This window comes from the organism of the source record quoted next, unplaced genomic scaffold (genome assembly GCF_019419815.1).
Source record: "Pyrus x bretschneideri cultivar Hongxiangsu unplaced genomic scaffold, Pyrus_bretschneideri_v1 Contig39, whole genome shotgun sequence".
Lineage (NCBI taxonomy): Eukaryota > Viridiplantae > Streptophyta > Magnoliopsida > Rosales > Rosaceae > Pyrus > Pyrus x bretschneideri.
The window spans coordinates 486,517-501,193 of NW_025999712.1; the positions used below are offsets into that span (position 1 = coordinate 486,517).

General features: G+C 38.4%; 2 protein-coding genes across 3 annotated transcripts; one reads left to right on the forward strand and one right to left on the reverse strand.

The window, feature by feature from the left end:
• Positions 1 to 995: 995 nt before the first annotated feature.
• LOC103935272 (N-terminal acetyltransferase B complex auxiliary subunit NAA25) lies at positions 996 to 9,273 on the reverse strand. Of its 2 annotated transcripts, XM_048564522.1 has the most exons (19): positions 9,011 to 9,273; positions 8,764 to 8,920; positions 8,551 to 8,669; positions 8,390 to 8,464; positions 8,124 to 8,217; positions 7,894 to 8,012; positions 6,880 to 6,950; positions 6,226 to 6,367; positions 5,902 to 6,077; positions 5,427 to 5,629; positions 4,605 to 4,735; positions 4,376 to 4,452; positions 3,846 to 3,920; positions 3,480 to 3,672; positions 3,217 to 3,336; positions 2,999 to 3,137; positions 2,648 to 2,688; positions 2,224 to 2,478; positions 998 to 1,984 (listed from the first exon to the last, which is right to left on the reverse strand). In XM_048564522.1, exons 1-19 carry the CDS (start codon positions 9,155 to 9,157, stop codon positions 1,289 to 1,291), a joined length of 3,030 nt encoding a protein of 1,009 aa, XP_048420479.1. In that variant the 5' UTR covers positions 9,158 to 9,273; the 3' UTR covers positions 998 to 1,288. The 2 variants fall into 2 exon arrangements, with proteins under 2 accessions (XP_048420480.1, XP_048420479.1); XM_048564523.1 differs by lacking the exons at positions 8,764 to 8,920; positions 9,011 to 9,273 and having other exon boundaries at positions 996 to 1,984; positions 8,390 to 8,460.
• An 862-nt stretch (positions 9,274 to 10,135) lies between these two features.
• On the forward strand, positions 10,136 to 14,419 carry LOC103935271 (sorting nexin 2B). Its single transcript, XM_048564704.1, is given in 6 exon segments — positions 10,136 to 11,624; positions 11,701 to 11,800; positions 11,802 to 11,912; positions 12,078 to 12,338; positions 13,467 to 13,553; positions 14,053 to 14,419. Coding segments are annotated over 6 exon segments (1,764 nt in total). The 5' UTR covers positions 10,136 to 10,500; the 3' UTR covers positions 14,134 to 14,419.
• The last annotated feature ends 258 nt before the right edge of the window (positions 14,420 to 14,677 follow it).

Here is a 14,677-nt window from a genome sequence, read left to right on the forward strand (position 1 = left end):
TTAGTCTACAAAACAAACAATTGAAAAGTAAGACTTGTTAGAAAACCAAAAGGATTAAAAATAATATGTTCGAAAGCGAAGTTAGCGGACTATACCAAAAAAAAAAAAAAAGGCCAAGTCAGCTGACACTTTCAAAGTGTATGGACAATTTTTATTGAAAATAATCTTTGCCGGATCCTTTTCTTAAGGATCCTAGAGATCTAGTAATCATGTTCATTTATCGTATATCATGCGGTCAATTTTCGTTAAGTACTATTAAATTTTAAATTATTTCTGACAACACGATATATGATGAATGGATACAATTACGAGATCCCAGATCCTAAGAAAAGGATCCGGCGAGCGAGGATCCTTTTCCCATTCTTACGATGGTTTTTTGTCAACGTGCACGACCATTTCTTTGATGGTATTTATTTTTCAAAAGTGTTTTGAATAGTTCTTTGATGGTTTTTTTCAAAGTGTTTAGTATTTGTTTAAAGCATCAATCAAGGCACTAATTCGCATGAAGAGTAGTTAATCTTGTGTTAATTAATTCTTAGTGATTTGAGATGAAGCAGGCACTGTCCAGATGTTCAATGTACCAAGAAGATCTGTCTTGGAGGCTCCCAGCCAATTAGAAATGTTCTTATGAGATGTAACTAGGAACTATGTTTGACGAAAAAAGTTAAAAGTTCTTTTGAATTAAAAAATATATATTTAGACATTTTCTTTTCTAGAAATCACTCTTTTTTTAAGCACTTTTTTTATTTTATTAAAAGTTTCCATTTATTCCTAATAGAAGCGTTTTTACAAGAACTGCTTCTGAACATAAGTGCTTTTTTCAAAAAAAACTCAAGCCTTAAATTATCATCGGCAATACATTTTGTTACTATTATCATCAATACGCTTCAATAATCTAACTCGCAGAAAAGGAAAAAAAAAAAAAAAAATTCTGAATCACATGAAGCGACATGAACCAAAGAACCAATACTTTGATCAACTACATTTCACAAAATGCTTGACAAATTATGAGATGAAATACCAGAAAACAACAATTGGAGGATACATTGTCCAAAATATTGTGCCTAAAAAAATTACTAAAGTTACAAGCCTGTGTACACTGCCCAACCAAAAAATTACAGCACAACTGCTAACAGAACCACCGCCGGCACAAAACCGCAAAAAAATAAAAACAGTAGGAAAGTTTTACTGACAAGAGAAACGTCCATCTGCTTCGATCTCTTCCCTCGCTGGATAACGAAAAATTAAACAGCGCATGAAACATCACATTAACTTTGACAATCATTCTTCAGACTTGAGCTATCTGCTGTTTCAATGTCTGCAACAACTTTAGTTTGGATTCACAGATCCGTAGAAACTCAGACAGCACCGTACATTTCCCAGTTATCAGCTTTCGTGCGACATCAGGAGGACTCCAAGACTTCAATGCTCGGGAGATTCTATCACCGATCTCTGTGTCATTTACGGATGAGATATAAGTTTCTAAAATATGGAAAACTTGCCCAGGGCCTTCTTTCTGTCCTTTCTTCTGCAAAGAGGACAGTAATGTCTCCAAACGTTCATCCTCTGGCCTGTTTATCTGTTCTCTTAACCATTTCATAACTTTTTCCAGAGTATTACGCAGAGACTGGACTGAATCCCGCATATGGGACAGAAAAGAATGATCTGGAACTCCAGTTTTCTTCTTCTTTTTTCCAGACGGAAGAGATGACCGAGTGCAAGATTGAATTACAAGAGCATGCCAGGCCAACGGTTCTGAAACCAACTGCACCAGAACTGGGACATCAACCCAAGGACAGCTAATTAGAGTCTCCATCGAGTTAACTTTCTCCGAAACGTACTTCTCCAACAGCGAACCCACACAGTGCCATGCTCGAGACAGACCCGCATCACCATTTGCTTGACCAATTTCATGGGAACTCAAGTTCCATGCATTCAGAAACACAGAAAAATTTATCCAGTCAATCAAGTCCGCACCAAAGACCTGCAACAAAAGTTACTTTATCTGGTAAATCAACGTCGTCGGATACACTGTCAACGTATGGGTGCAAATCTTCGCAGGAATTAAGCAAATCTTTTGATTAATAAAACTTTCCTGGCTTTACTTCCTTCAAATTTCAAAATAAATAAGGAGATTCACAAAACTATGCTTAAGTTTTTCATCTTTTTTAACATCACAAATATATGAAGGAGAGAAAAATGCCAAAATGAGTATAGTACTACCTCAAACGACTTTAGGCCACTAGAGACCCCCAAGACCACTTCTACAGCATCATTAAGTGTGAACCCCAACATTTTTGCATAGCGCTCAAGCAAACTCTTAAGTTCTGAGGGGCCTTTAGGGTCAGATGTGTTTCCATTGGCCTCGAGATTTTCTTTGAGAGAAGTCGAAGCATTCTGTATGGATAGATAAATCATCCGAGGAAGAAGAGACTTCCTCTCAATAACTCTCCTTACATTTGCTTCCCTTTCTTTCACCTAAATTCGGTAAAAGCAGAAGAAAAATTTGTATTACCGAAGGCAATGAGAAAATTCAATCGATAAGTAGGGTGTTATTGACACAGGGTAACTTCATGGAATCAACTTCTCCAAATCACCATCAATAAAATACATATTAGTTGTACAACAGTACAAGACAGTTTTATACCGAGTGCTCTTTCGGACAATAGGATACTCCTTCAAAAGGACCTGACACCATTGATAAATCTCAAGTCAGTTCTCAAAACTATTATCAGAAGTGAAAACACGACCTTAGTATCAAGTGCAGAACATATATAAAACATAGAAATGAATGCTCTACTCTTCAAAAATTGAACAAGAATCAGACACTAGAATTAAGATTGGAGAAATATTAATTGCCCTTAGTCACGTAAATCCAATACTTAAACATTCCAGGTATGCAATGTATCAACATGGCAACAACTGTTGCTCATATTTTTTGTAGCAAAGTTGTAATGCCTATTAATTAAAGTAGGAGATATGGTCATGTGATACGGACCTAAAAGATAGTTTCTTTCTGAAGTTGGTGCCCACCATGGACGAGACTGCAAATCTTCATTGAAGGTCAAAGATTTGGATCCAACCTCATTAGAGAGTTCGGCAAAGTGAACCCCACATTTCAAGCTTTCAAGAACAGTCTAAAAGAAATAAACATAAACATGTTAGCTATCATATGAAAGAACGTGCATTCAACGAAAAATTGCAAAGAAAAGTTACCTCTTCATCATCAATGTTATCTGCCTTCTGCTTTAACTGTAGAATGGGTCCTTCAACCTTCGCCACTAGATACTGATTAGAGTGTTGCAGTCTTTCTTGAAACTGGACAAATTCAATTACCTGGAATGAAAAATAGTTCAATATAATAAAAAGTCTTGGTTTTCACAATATAACATTTATTTAAGTATCGAGAGAGAGAGAGAGAGAGAGAGAGAGAGATCAGGTAGTTAAATAATATGCATAATGAAAAATACATTGCGTACTTTTGAGTAATTTCTATGACGATAGGCAAGAAATGTAAGGTCTGCTGATTCTCTTAAGTGGTCATCCATAAACCTGAGATAATCCTTAAGCAGAGAGTTTAAATCTGCCCATAGGGGAGACACCAACATCTGGGGTAAAATATGGTGTGAAACAGTTTCCATCAAGATATTTTTCACATCCAATGACTTGAACCTAAACAAGAATAAAAGAAGTAAGGCACTAAAAAAAATTTAGTAAATGTAACATAAACAATAAAGCCCAGTAATAGCCACTAATCAGCAAGTGATTGGCATGGTATAATTGGACCAACAATGACAGTATTCTTTTAGCATAACAAGTTCCAAGGTTAGATAATTGTTATTTACCACTCATATGCCAACGAAAGGGCACCTAAGTGAGAGTACAAGTGCAGCAACAATATCTTGTACTGCCATACATATCTGCAAAACAAACCAAATTACTAATGTTATAATAGCAGATAGAAGAATGATTCCTACGGAAACAATAATGCAAAATTTTCTCTAAGGATACAAAACCATGCACAATTCAATTAACAAGGAAATAAGTCCTAAAGCAAAGTTTCGTGTTGATCAAGCACATTAAGCCATAAAGCTAAGAAAATGCATTCAGGCTCCAATTGTTCAACTGGAAATTGAATACACACAAGGCTTTAAAGACATACATATGTATTCAGGCTCCAATTGTTCAACTGGAAATTGAATATACACAAGGTTTTAAAGACATACATGTTGGAACCATAGTGATTAGGATGCTATATGTGACAGAACAAGAAAAGAAGACAATATATTTATTAGACTTGATGCCATGGTGCCCAACATCAAGTTTAAAACAATAATACCCATAATAATTATACTAAAACTAACGGGATCCTCACTTTCGAATTGTCAAGCCGAACTCCAATACCATAATTGCTTCAAAATAGTGGCCGAAATTCCTTGTACGCCAGAATAACTATACCGAAACCAGTATGTGTATGAGACCAGCCTCAACAAGAGTATATTAAGAATTAAATACTTAACAAACTGAAAATTGGTTTTAGTAAATCAAGCCAAGAAATTCGTCAAGTCACTTCAGGAGAGTACGTTTGTAGATGTATGAAATACCTGAATCAACGCATTGCATGCCATTGAGAGCAGCTCCTCCCCTTGCATACTCTCTTGTGAATCCAAGTCCTTCGAAAGTGGAAGGTTTTGACAATACATCTCGACCATTTGCACAGCAGATCCCTCAAGTTCTGAAGAAGAATGGCTCAAATTAATATTGTATGAGTCAAGGGACAGCTTAATAACATATTTTTATTGTCACACTCAATGTAGATGCAACAAGTATACAAAAACTATAGAGAAAAAAGGACACCAAGCCAACGTTCAAGAAGTACTACATTTGACATGGGCATCACCAACCAACTGAAAAATAAATATGTGCATACAGGCTGTAAAGATTAACACTACTGAAATCCTCCCACAAACCGCATCCCACTAATAAAAAAAAAAAAAACCAATACCGAAGGGCTTAAGAATACCCCATGGAAAGCCAACACCCTACCCTCCTCTAAACTAACATCAAACATACAACTGCAACTCATCACCCCTCCTGTCCTATCTACTGCTTTTCATCTGTTAAAGCACTGTTCACACAAAAATAAGACCACTGTATGTGACAAACAGCCTAGGTCAAATAATATGCAAGCCCTACATCCATGTTATTTGCAATCTGGAAAAAGTTTGGGAAAAGAACCCTCAACAGAGACACCCCACATCATAAATCATCCCAAAACCTGGTCTAAGGCCCATAACCAATCTCAAGGAACATCAAACTAAAGAAATAATACCACCATTTCCGATATGACTTGTGAAAGGTATTCTCTAGGCATGTCATATAATGAAGTTGAAGAAATTCAACAGAGACAAGATTAAGAGTCGCACCACCCACAGGTAGCTTGAATGTGTTTCCGATCAATTCTTGAATTTTAAAGAATGTTATTGACCGCCCAAGAACTTTTGTTGGAACAGCTGAAATGGAGTCAGAGCTTTCCTTTAACTTCCCCAGCAGTTCTGCCTTCTTATCAGGGGTTAAAACTTCAAGAAACATCTCGACATCAGAAGTGAAGCAGGCCAAGTGACCAAACCTGTGGTTGAAAGTAAATCAAATGACCAATTTGAAACTGTAGTTTTATAAATTTGGTTACAATATGCAAAGGTACACATCATTATCAGCGAGCCTACATTTGAAAACAAAATGACTGTAGCTTTATAATTCTGCTAGGTCACTGAAGTTAATAATTTTTCCAAAGTTAATAAACCCCATCCTTCTAACCGCCACAATGAACAAGATAAGGAATATATAAATAGCCAACTCAAGAGTGGAAACTGTATAGAAGATGGGATATTCGTAATATACCTAAGAAAGTATTGGATTAGAGACTCCATTAACTTGTCATCGTCCCCTTTGCCATGTAAGTGCCTCCTCCTTTCAATTTCAATATTTGCCAAGTATGGAGACCTTAAAAAATTATCACCGATATTTTCTAGTAACTTATTTACAAAATCTGATGCACTTGACATGCGAGAATCAAACTGCAATCCAATAAGTAAGAATCAAACTGTTAGAAATATGCATAACAGAAAAAATATAACACAGAAATAGAAAGTCAACTTAACTATGGACAAACATGAACCACTCAACTCTCTAATTGCAAGAAAAGAAAAAAACATAAGTTTGTACCACTTCATCTCCCAAGGTTGAAATCTTGCACTCAATGAATTTTGGAGGATGAATTGGATCTGTGATGGCCATATTGCACCAATTGCTGTCATCCTCCAGCAAACAACCGAGGTAATGTAGGAAACAATCCCAATCATCAGGACTGCCAGATGAAAGAAACAACACTAAGAGTCAAAATCTCTGTAATGAAAATATAGTGATCCGAAAAACAGAAAGGCACATCAAGGCCCTGAAAAAAAAAGGCAATCAATACTAAAATAACTTATTACAAAAAGTTAACTATGCTGATATTGTGCCAAATATCAGCAATACTACTGTGAAATATATATGGAAAAGGTTTTCTTAAAAGAATATATATGGACAAGGTACTGATCCAGAAGGCATAGAAATCTGAAGAACGAATAAAAGGGAAGGGTACTCCCTAGCATGTCTTGTATGCTGCTAAGAGTAATTTAGCATCACTAATTTGAAAGAAGGGCATCAAAACCCCCTCAATTACTTTAAATAAAGACAACATCAATATGAACCGTATAGACCATATGATTAAAGGCAGTCAAGAACAAACTAGTCTTGTTCATATTTCTCACAGTTCTGCCTTGCATGCTAATACCGGAAGACTATTTTTATAATGACAACAAGATTTCACAAGCATACCATAATTCTAGGATTCTTTGAAATACGCTGGCAGCAGCAGTGTAGTCACCTGCCCTAGCATGAAGCCTCCCCTGTCAACTTAAAGTTAAAGTGGACAAGTTGATAAGGAAAGCAAACAAGTGGCAAAGAACCATTCAAGCTAGTAACTACAAGATTTAAAAGCTTTGACCCAAAAAAAGGGACTCAAACAAAGTAAAATAGTTATATGCAGTCGTATATCCTATATCGAGGCTTTCATTTGTATGCAAATGAGTTATTTCTTTAGAAAGAAAAAAAACTAATTTATTCATCTATTCATAAGTCACCTTATTAAACTAAGTCTTATGGAAAGCAAAACTTGTTTAGCAGTCCAATTTTCACAAGCATTATATATTATTTCACAGCAATGTTATCTGTCTGTCTTCCTTGAAAAGAAACAAAGAACAAAGGGAAACAAAATGCGTTTTCCATAGAAGCTTCAACATTAACGAACAATAAGCTGATGAATTGCGAATCTCAGTACTGAAAAATAGCAAAAAACTCTAAGCAGAATAAGATGATTGATACCATTGCAACAAACCACTAGCATGCTTGTGGACAACTTCCAGAACAAATTCATATTCAAATTGAGTTTGATATATTTTTGTGTTTGCACAGAACATGTTTTGTGTCAAGATTCATCCACTATAAGTCTATTTTATTTAGAAATAAAAAGTATAGGTGTATACTGGATGAATTGAATTCAATAATAGACATCAGTTGGCAAACAGGAGCACCTTTTCATCTTTTCTACTATTTTGATATTCGATCTCACCTCGGAATTCTCAGTGCGTTTTTCTAATCATTTACAAATTGAGTCCTTTTACCCTTTTTAATTTCCTTTCTAGTTAAAACTCTTCCTCTATAAAAGAAAAGAAATTAACTGACAAGGACATGTGGAAACATCTGAGTGTGCATAACACAGGCATTTAGATTCAAATCCGAGCAGTAGATTATTAATGGCAGGCCCCAAGAAACAAAAGCTTTAGAAAGTACCTGTATGCGTAGCTTGTCAACTTCAACCATCAAAAGCGATCCTAATTTTCCAGAGAGAATTTCCAAAGCATCCCCATATTTGGCTTGTTGTTCCAATATGGAAACATAGACCATAAGAGCTGAAGCCAAGTACAAGATTTTAGTGCAGGAATTAGAAGTGTCCACCAATACAAAATTACGATTCGAGATAGACCTGGACCACCATAAATAGTGAATAAAACAATGCACACCTTCAGGTTCATGCAAGCTGTGGGAGGCAACATGCTTCTTAACCAAACCTTCAGCTAGTGATAAAAGCTTCTCACTCCCATTGCCGCAAAAAACCTAGCAGAAGTTCAAAACCCATAATATAAGCAAGTGTACATATTTCCCATTGTTTCATGTTTTTCCATTCGGTCAACAAGAATCGACCTTGTAAACATAAAATGATAACTCCAGTAGAAAGAGAGTGTCTTTTGATCAATACAAAAGAAGGACACAAGAAAGCCGGTGTTACCTGTAACTGGATGCTACACACTGCCCATAACAAAAACCTCTCCTCCCCAACAAGCTTGTACATTTTTATAGCTGTCTGATAAAAACATACACAACAATAAATTATACGAAAACAAAAGATACAATGACGAAGATAACATACGAAAGAAGAGAAAAAGACACCTGTTGCTGCTTTACGAATGAGTACTCACGAACATAGCAGTTGAAGAGGCCCATCATGAGCTCCAAATTGTTGGAAAACTTCCCGCAAGCATATTCGTAACAGCTGGTCGCCATTTCCACTGGTTGTACAAACAAAAAGACAAGAAATTCGGCAATGTGTGCATTCTGGGTTTGCTACAAGACGGTTAAGAAACGGAAAATATATATACTGACAGTGATCGAGCCGTTGGAAGACGATTTGCAAGGTGCTGAGAGTGAGATCGTCCATCAAAACGGAGTCGTTCGAGTGCAGAAGCTCCTTGGCGCTCAGGCAAACCGACACTGCCTCGTCGGATTTCCCCATCCTCTCCAGGACGAGAGCTTTAAGCGCCTGTGAAGTGAAAACGCCGCCAAGAAAGCGGATTTACGAAAATGTAAAGAGCAAAACGACGTCAGATAAGAAGGGCGAGCGAGAAATTACCAGGCAGTAGGGCGAATTGGGGTACTTGGACAGGAGGGCGGTGACGAGCTTGAGAGCGTTCTTGAATTGGCGAGAATCGATTGCGTCCCAAATGGGTCGGACCCGGCGCTCCGGTATGCCTCCGGCCAACCCGAACTTGGACGCCATTGGAGGTCTGGATTTTTAGGGTCAGTGAGTGAGGTTGTAGGTTGGAAGAGAGAGAGAGTTTGGATACTCTGCGCGCTACTCTGAAGCTTTGGAAACGCACAACGAAAACCTAATCAGAATGTTTGGATGCGGAGTTAGTGGAGTCACCTAATCCGAGTACCGGTTCTCCAACACTCCGTTTGGATGTTTGGATTTTAAAAAATGAATTTTAACAAAAAAAACTTAAAAGGACAGTTTATTTTAGTGAAAAATCATATTTTTTACATTAAAAAATTAATTTTACTATCATTTATTTTGTATTATCGTTAAAACTCAAAGTTTTCAAGTTTTTTTTATTAGTTTTCTTTTTAGAAAAGGCAAATTATTATTATTTGTCAATGATTTGTTCAACACATTGAAGTTTTATTAAAGCGATAATATAAACATAGTATAAAAAATATAATAAGTGTAGCAGTTTTGTTATTATATTGTTATGCACGGTGGATCAAATGGGAACTCGTGGTAGTCATTTTGGTGGGCTACATGTGCGTATGTTGATGAATTCTATTAAACGATACGACTGCAATATATCTTAAAGTGATTATAAAAGGATAAGACCATCTAATAAAATTCATTTATCCAAGTAAACCGTCTAACATGAAACAAATTATCTTCTTTCATTCGGTATGCTATTTCTCTTTTGCACTATCACATACTAATTAACAATTTAATAGTTATGAAACACACATGTGACTCGGTGATTGAAAATGAATTTCATGGCATGTATTCATAAAGCACGTTTTGAGCTCAATTCCTGACATTAGTGAATCACACGATTGTAGCAAAAAAAACTAAAATATCTTTGTAAGTTTTTCTGATTTCAAAAGATATAAAAAAACTATTATAACAATACCGAAAAAACTGAAATATCCTGTGAACCCGAAAAAAGAAGAAAAACCAACTATAGCAATGCCACTAAATCCAACCATTCAAAGCAAGTCGTCATTCGACATTCCAGTTCAAGTAAAAACAAGTACTCCGCAACACTTCAAACCCGAAAACATAATCCCATTCAAAAGGTCCCGAATCCAACGAACTAAACCCGCCGTCCTTTTGGCTCACGGATTTATCGTTCTTTCTCAGCGGTAGGCACACCCTTCATGCCCACGTGTCTCTCCCTCGCCCTCATCCTCCCCATTCGATCGTCTTCCCCACGCTGCCACCTCTGCCAAATTCCAGTCAAGTCTTCCAACTTCTGCAACTCCCCAAAAACCCCTAAATGCCCCTCAATTCTTAGACTAATTACTTCCTCCTCCAACTCTTTTCTTCTTCTCCTATCGGTTTTGTTCCGGTGAAGGAACGAGATGATGGGCTCTGAGAACCGGGGCTCTGACGAAGCCCACCTCCACGCGCCCAAAGAAGAAATGGAGGATCTCGTCCTCTACGGTCAATTGAATGGCAATAAATCGTACTCGAATTATCGCAGCGCCATGTCGTCGCTCTCCGATACGACACACCCCCTCTCGTCGTCGCCGTCCTCCTCCCAGATCGTCTCCGCCGCCGCCTCCGCCACCACCACCGCAACAACGCCAGCCGACGCCGATCCCCTTTTTGCGCCCTCACCGTATCTCGATCTGCGAAACCCTAGCTCGGACCCTGATAACTCCACGTACCTCGATACGCCTTCGTACACCGACGTGGCCTTCAGCCCCTTCGATGCCGCAACCGCCGCCGAAATCAACGGCATCGAGAGCCCCGGCAAGAGCTCCGACAACTCGAGCTCGTACTCTCTCTCGCGATCTCCGTCTTCCTCTTCCGAGTACCTAAAAATCACGGTCTCGAATCCTCAGAAGGAGCAGGAAGGCGCGAATTCGATCGTTCCGGGAGCTAACACATACGTCACGTACCTGATCAAGACTCGGACGAACATTCCGGACTTCGGCGGATCGGAATTCGGTGTCCGGCGGCGGTTTCGGGACGTGGTGACGTTATCGGACCGGTTGGCGGAGTCGTACAGAGGGTTCTTTATACCGCCAAGGCCGGACAAGAGCGTGGTGGAGAGTCAGGTGATGCAGAAACAGGAGTTCGTGGAGCAGAGAAGAGTGGCGTTGGAGAAGTACTTGAGGCGATTGGCTTCGCACCCGGTGATCAAGAGAAGCGATGAATTGAAGGTGTTTTTGCAGGTGCAGGGGAAGCTTCCCCTGGCATTAACCACTGATATGGCGTCTAGGATGCTTGATGGGGCGGTGAAGCTTCCTAAGCAGTTGTTTGGGGAGAGTGGGGCGGTACTGGCGCCTCACGAGGTGGTTCAGCCTGCGAAAGGCGGCAGGGATTTGTTGAGGTTGTTCAAGGAGTTGAAGCAGTCTGTAGCTAATGATTGGGGAGCTTCGAGGCCGCTGGTGGGGGAGGAGGATAAGGAGTTTTTAGAAAAGAAAGTGAAGATGAGCGAGCTGGAGCAACAGCTCAGCAATGCATCTCAGCAGGTAATGTGTACTGAAGTGAACATATCTATGTGTTATGTGTGTATATTTCAGTTTAAAGTGATCAATTGCTTTGATTTATAGGCCTGAATCACTTGTTAAAGCTCAACAAGACATGGGAGAGACGTTGGGAGAGTTAGGACTAGCGTTTATTAAGCTGACCAAATTTGAGAACGAGGAGGCCATTGTTCAGCTCTCAGAGAGTGCGGGCTGCCGACATGAAGAATGTGGCAACTGCTGCAGTCAAAGCCAGCAGATTCTATCGGGAGTTAAATGCTCAAACCGTCAAGCATTTGGTAATTTTGTAACCCTTTTGTTTTTCATTGTATTTGGAACTATAAAATTGGTTTGGTTAGTAATGTTTATGTGTGTGGTACATTTTCTTCAGCTGTTTTTCATTGTTTCTTTAGAAGGAAACCCATCAATTGTAATAATGACTGTTCATACCATGTGTGTTGCAGGATACATTTCATGAATATCTCGGGCTAATGTTAGCTGTCAACGGTGCATTCTCAGATAGGTCAAGTGCTCTGTTGACAGTGCAGACTCTTCTATCAGAATTGGGTTCGCTGCAATCACGAGCCGAAAAACTTGAAGTTCAATCCAATAAAATATTTGGTGGTGACAAATCAAGGATTCGCAAGCTAGAAGAGTTAAATGAAACCATAAGAGTCACCGAGGATGCTAAAAATGTAGCAATCAGAGAATATGAGCGGATCAAGGTGCCATTATACTCCTCAAATTGTTTTTAATGTACTACTGCCAAGGATAATCTTTCCCATATGTGCTAGTTAAAGGCTCTAGTGTTTGCCCCTGTTTTAGCTTTATGCAGAGTTATTTCTTTTGTTAAATCGTAGGTCCTCATGTTTGTTTCCAGTGCTTCTCCCACGTTATGTGTAGCTGTCCCCTTCGTGTGCTTTGCATTATTGACCCTAAACTGTGTCTAATCTCACTCCTTTCAAGGAATTTACTCACTCTGGTTTGTAATCTGATAAGTGATAACCTTATAGCATTCGCATAACCATATAGCATACAAGCTCACAACATTTTGAAGTACATGACACTTGGTGTTTGATGACAATGTCATATGGCTATTTTGATCACTAATACTTGGTTGTTTACATGGGTTATCAAAAACTAGGTAGTGTAATGTTCGTATTTATTATTATGGTATCTCAATACCTGGCGGCAACATTGCCATATTTCTTGTTGCTGTCGGCCATTGCTTTTGGCTTATGACTCTGGTCTGGTGATGTGATGTGATGTATGTGAGGTCTAGCCAGACCCTTGCACCTGTATGAGGGTACTAGTTAATCTTGTAAGCCACCACCACCGAGCCTGTTCTTCACAATGAGGAACGGTTTTAAGTAGTGTAGGTCTTGGATGCTGTTGTTGTTGCATGTGTAGGATGAAGTATATGCTTCTGGAAACCAAGTTTCTTTTTCTTTACAAACTTTGTGTTATTCAGTACCTGAAATGATCTTGTACCGTTACAGACCACCATTGCATGTTTTGTTGCTAAGAAATTTGAATATGCATAAATTACATTTGGTTTTGATGTGTCTGTTTCAGTGTTTCAGTTTTAGATGACAAACTATTGCATCCATTTGATCTCTTAAACCTGTTGTTTTTGTCCCTTTGTGATAAAGGCTATCCAATTTTTTTAATCCCGGTGAAATTTTGATGCCCTTTCAGCAGATGCAAATGGATCTATATGTATATTTGACATTTACATAATATTGGAAATATTCTAAAGGCATACTGTTTTTCCCTATATAGTTGAAATATCTCTATTTAATTGTCAGTACCCTCACCAGAACTTAGAATGATTTGATTTTGTTGAAATGCAGGAAAATAACAGGAGTGAACTTGAAAGACTTGACAACGAGAGGCACACTGACTTCTTGAACATGTTGAAGGGATTTGTGCATAATCAGGTACTTACTGCTTGCATTGTTGTTCACCTAGGATAGTTATAGCTCTCTATAAGAGTCTGCATGTAAGCTACTTTTGTCTTTCGTTGATGTCATTCCGGTGTTATGAGATGGATAATCTGAAAGGCCCCGGTAGATAGAAATGTTAAACAGAATTTGGAAATTGTTCCTTGTGAATGTGCTTGTGCATGCTTTTCACCATTTCGTTTACCTCTTGTTATGAGTAATGAGAGTTAGTGGATGGTTTTGTTTGTTAAGGCCTTAAGGGATGCTTTGGGTAAATGACCTGAATGCATCTGTGAGAGAGAGGCTTAGTATATCTAGTAGGTGGCTTAGCCAAGAGTGGATTTGCTGTTGGGACACTCTTAAATGTCAATTCTTTTGGCATCATTGTTCTTGTGTCGTATGCAAGTCCGTCTTTGAATGCTTTCTCTTTTGTTGCACATTCTTTATTTCCGCTTTCGCTTCCATGTAACGAATAGTTGTGTTGTACAATTAACAGGTGGGATATGCCGAAAAGATAGCAAATGTGTGGTCAAATGTTGCAGAGGAGACCAGTCCGTATGCGAAAGAGAGCCCTTGAACCTTATGTCTGTAAATGAAATTTTCACTTCTTTTTTTCTTCATATTTATATTGATACCCACTTCATAGTAAATTGCATTACATTCATTAGAATAAAACGATAAAAATGGAGCTCCGGGTAGTTTATAAACTTTAACCTTCCCAAAGTTGTATCTGTTAGATAGATAATCACACGATTTTAGAGTTGATGCTGTAAATTGCTTGCTACTTGTTTGATATGTGGAGCTTTTTAATCCATGAGTTTCTGAATGTGAGCCGGTACTCGGCTCTCGACTGTTGGCTTCAATTGTTATCTGATTCATTGTTGCTCGTTTGCTAATTTGTTCGAAATGACGTTGTAAGATAGTTTTGTGATATGAAACCTAACAAAATTCCTGCTCTTCAAGGCGAGGATGTTTATATGTTGTTTTATAAGTTTTGAATATGATGTTTGAGCCTGTGATTAGGGATGGGGAATGGTTATAACAGATGGGTAACCGAAGTTATTTACCCATAACCGTTTAAGCTTTTACCCGCATAACCGTTTACCCGTTAGGTATTTACA

Coding starts and splice junctions, on each gene's coding strand:
- LOC103935272 (XM_048564522.1), bottom strand. CDS start 9,157: ATGGCGTCCAAGTTCGGGTTGGCCGGAGGCATACCGGAGCGCCGGGTC. Junction 5,630..5,901: donor CTAATCCAATACTTTCTTAG/GTATATTACGAA, acceptor TTTCAACCACAG/GTTTGGTCACTTGGCCTGCT. Junction 4,453..4,604: donor CATGCAATGCGTTGATTCAG/GTATTTCATACA, acceptor GTTTCGGTATAG/TTATTCTGGCGTACAAGGAA.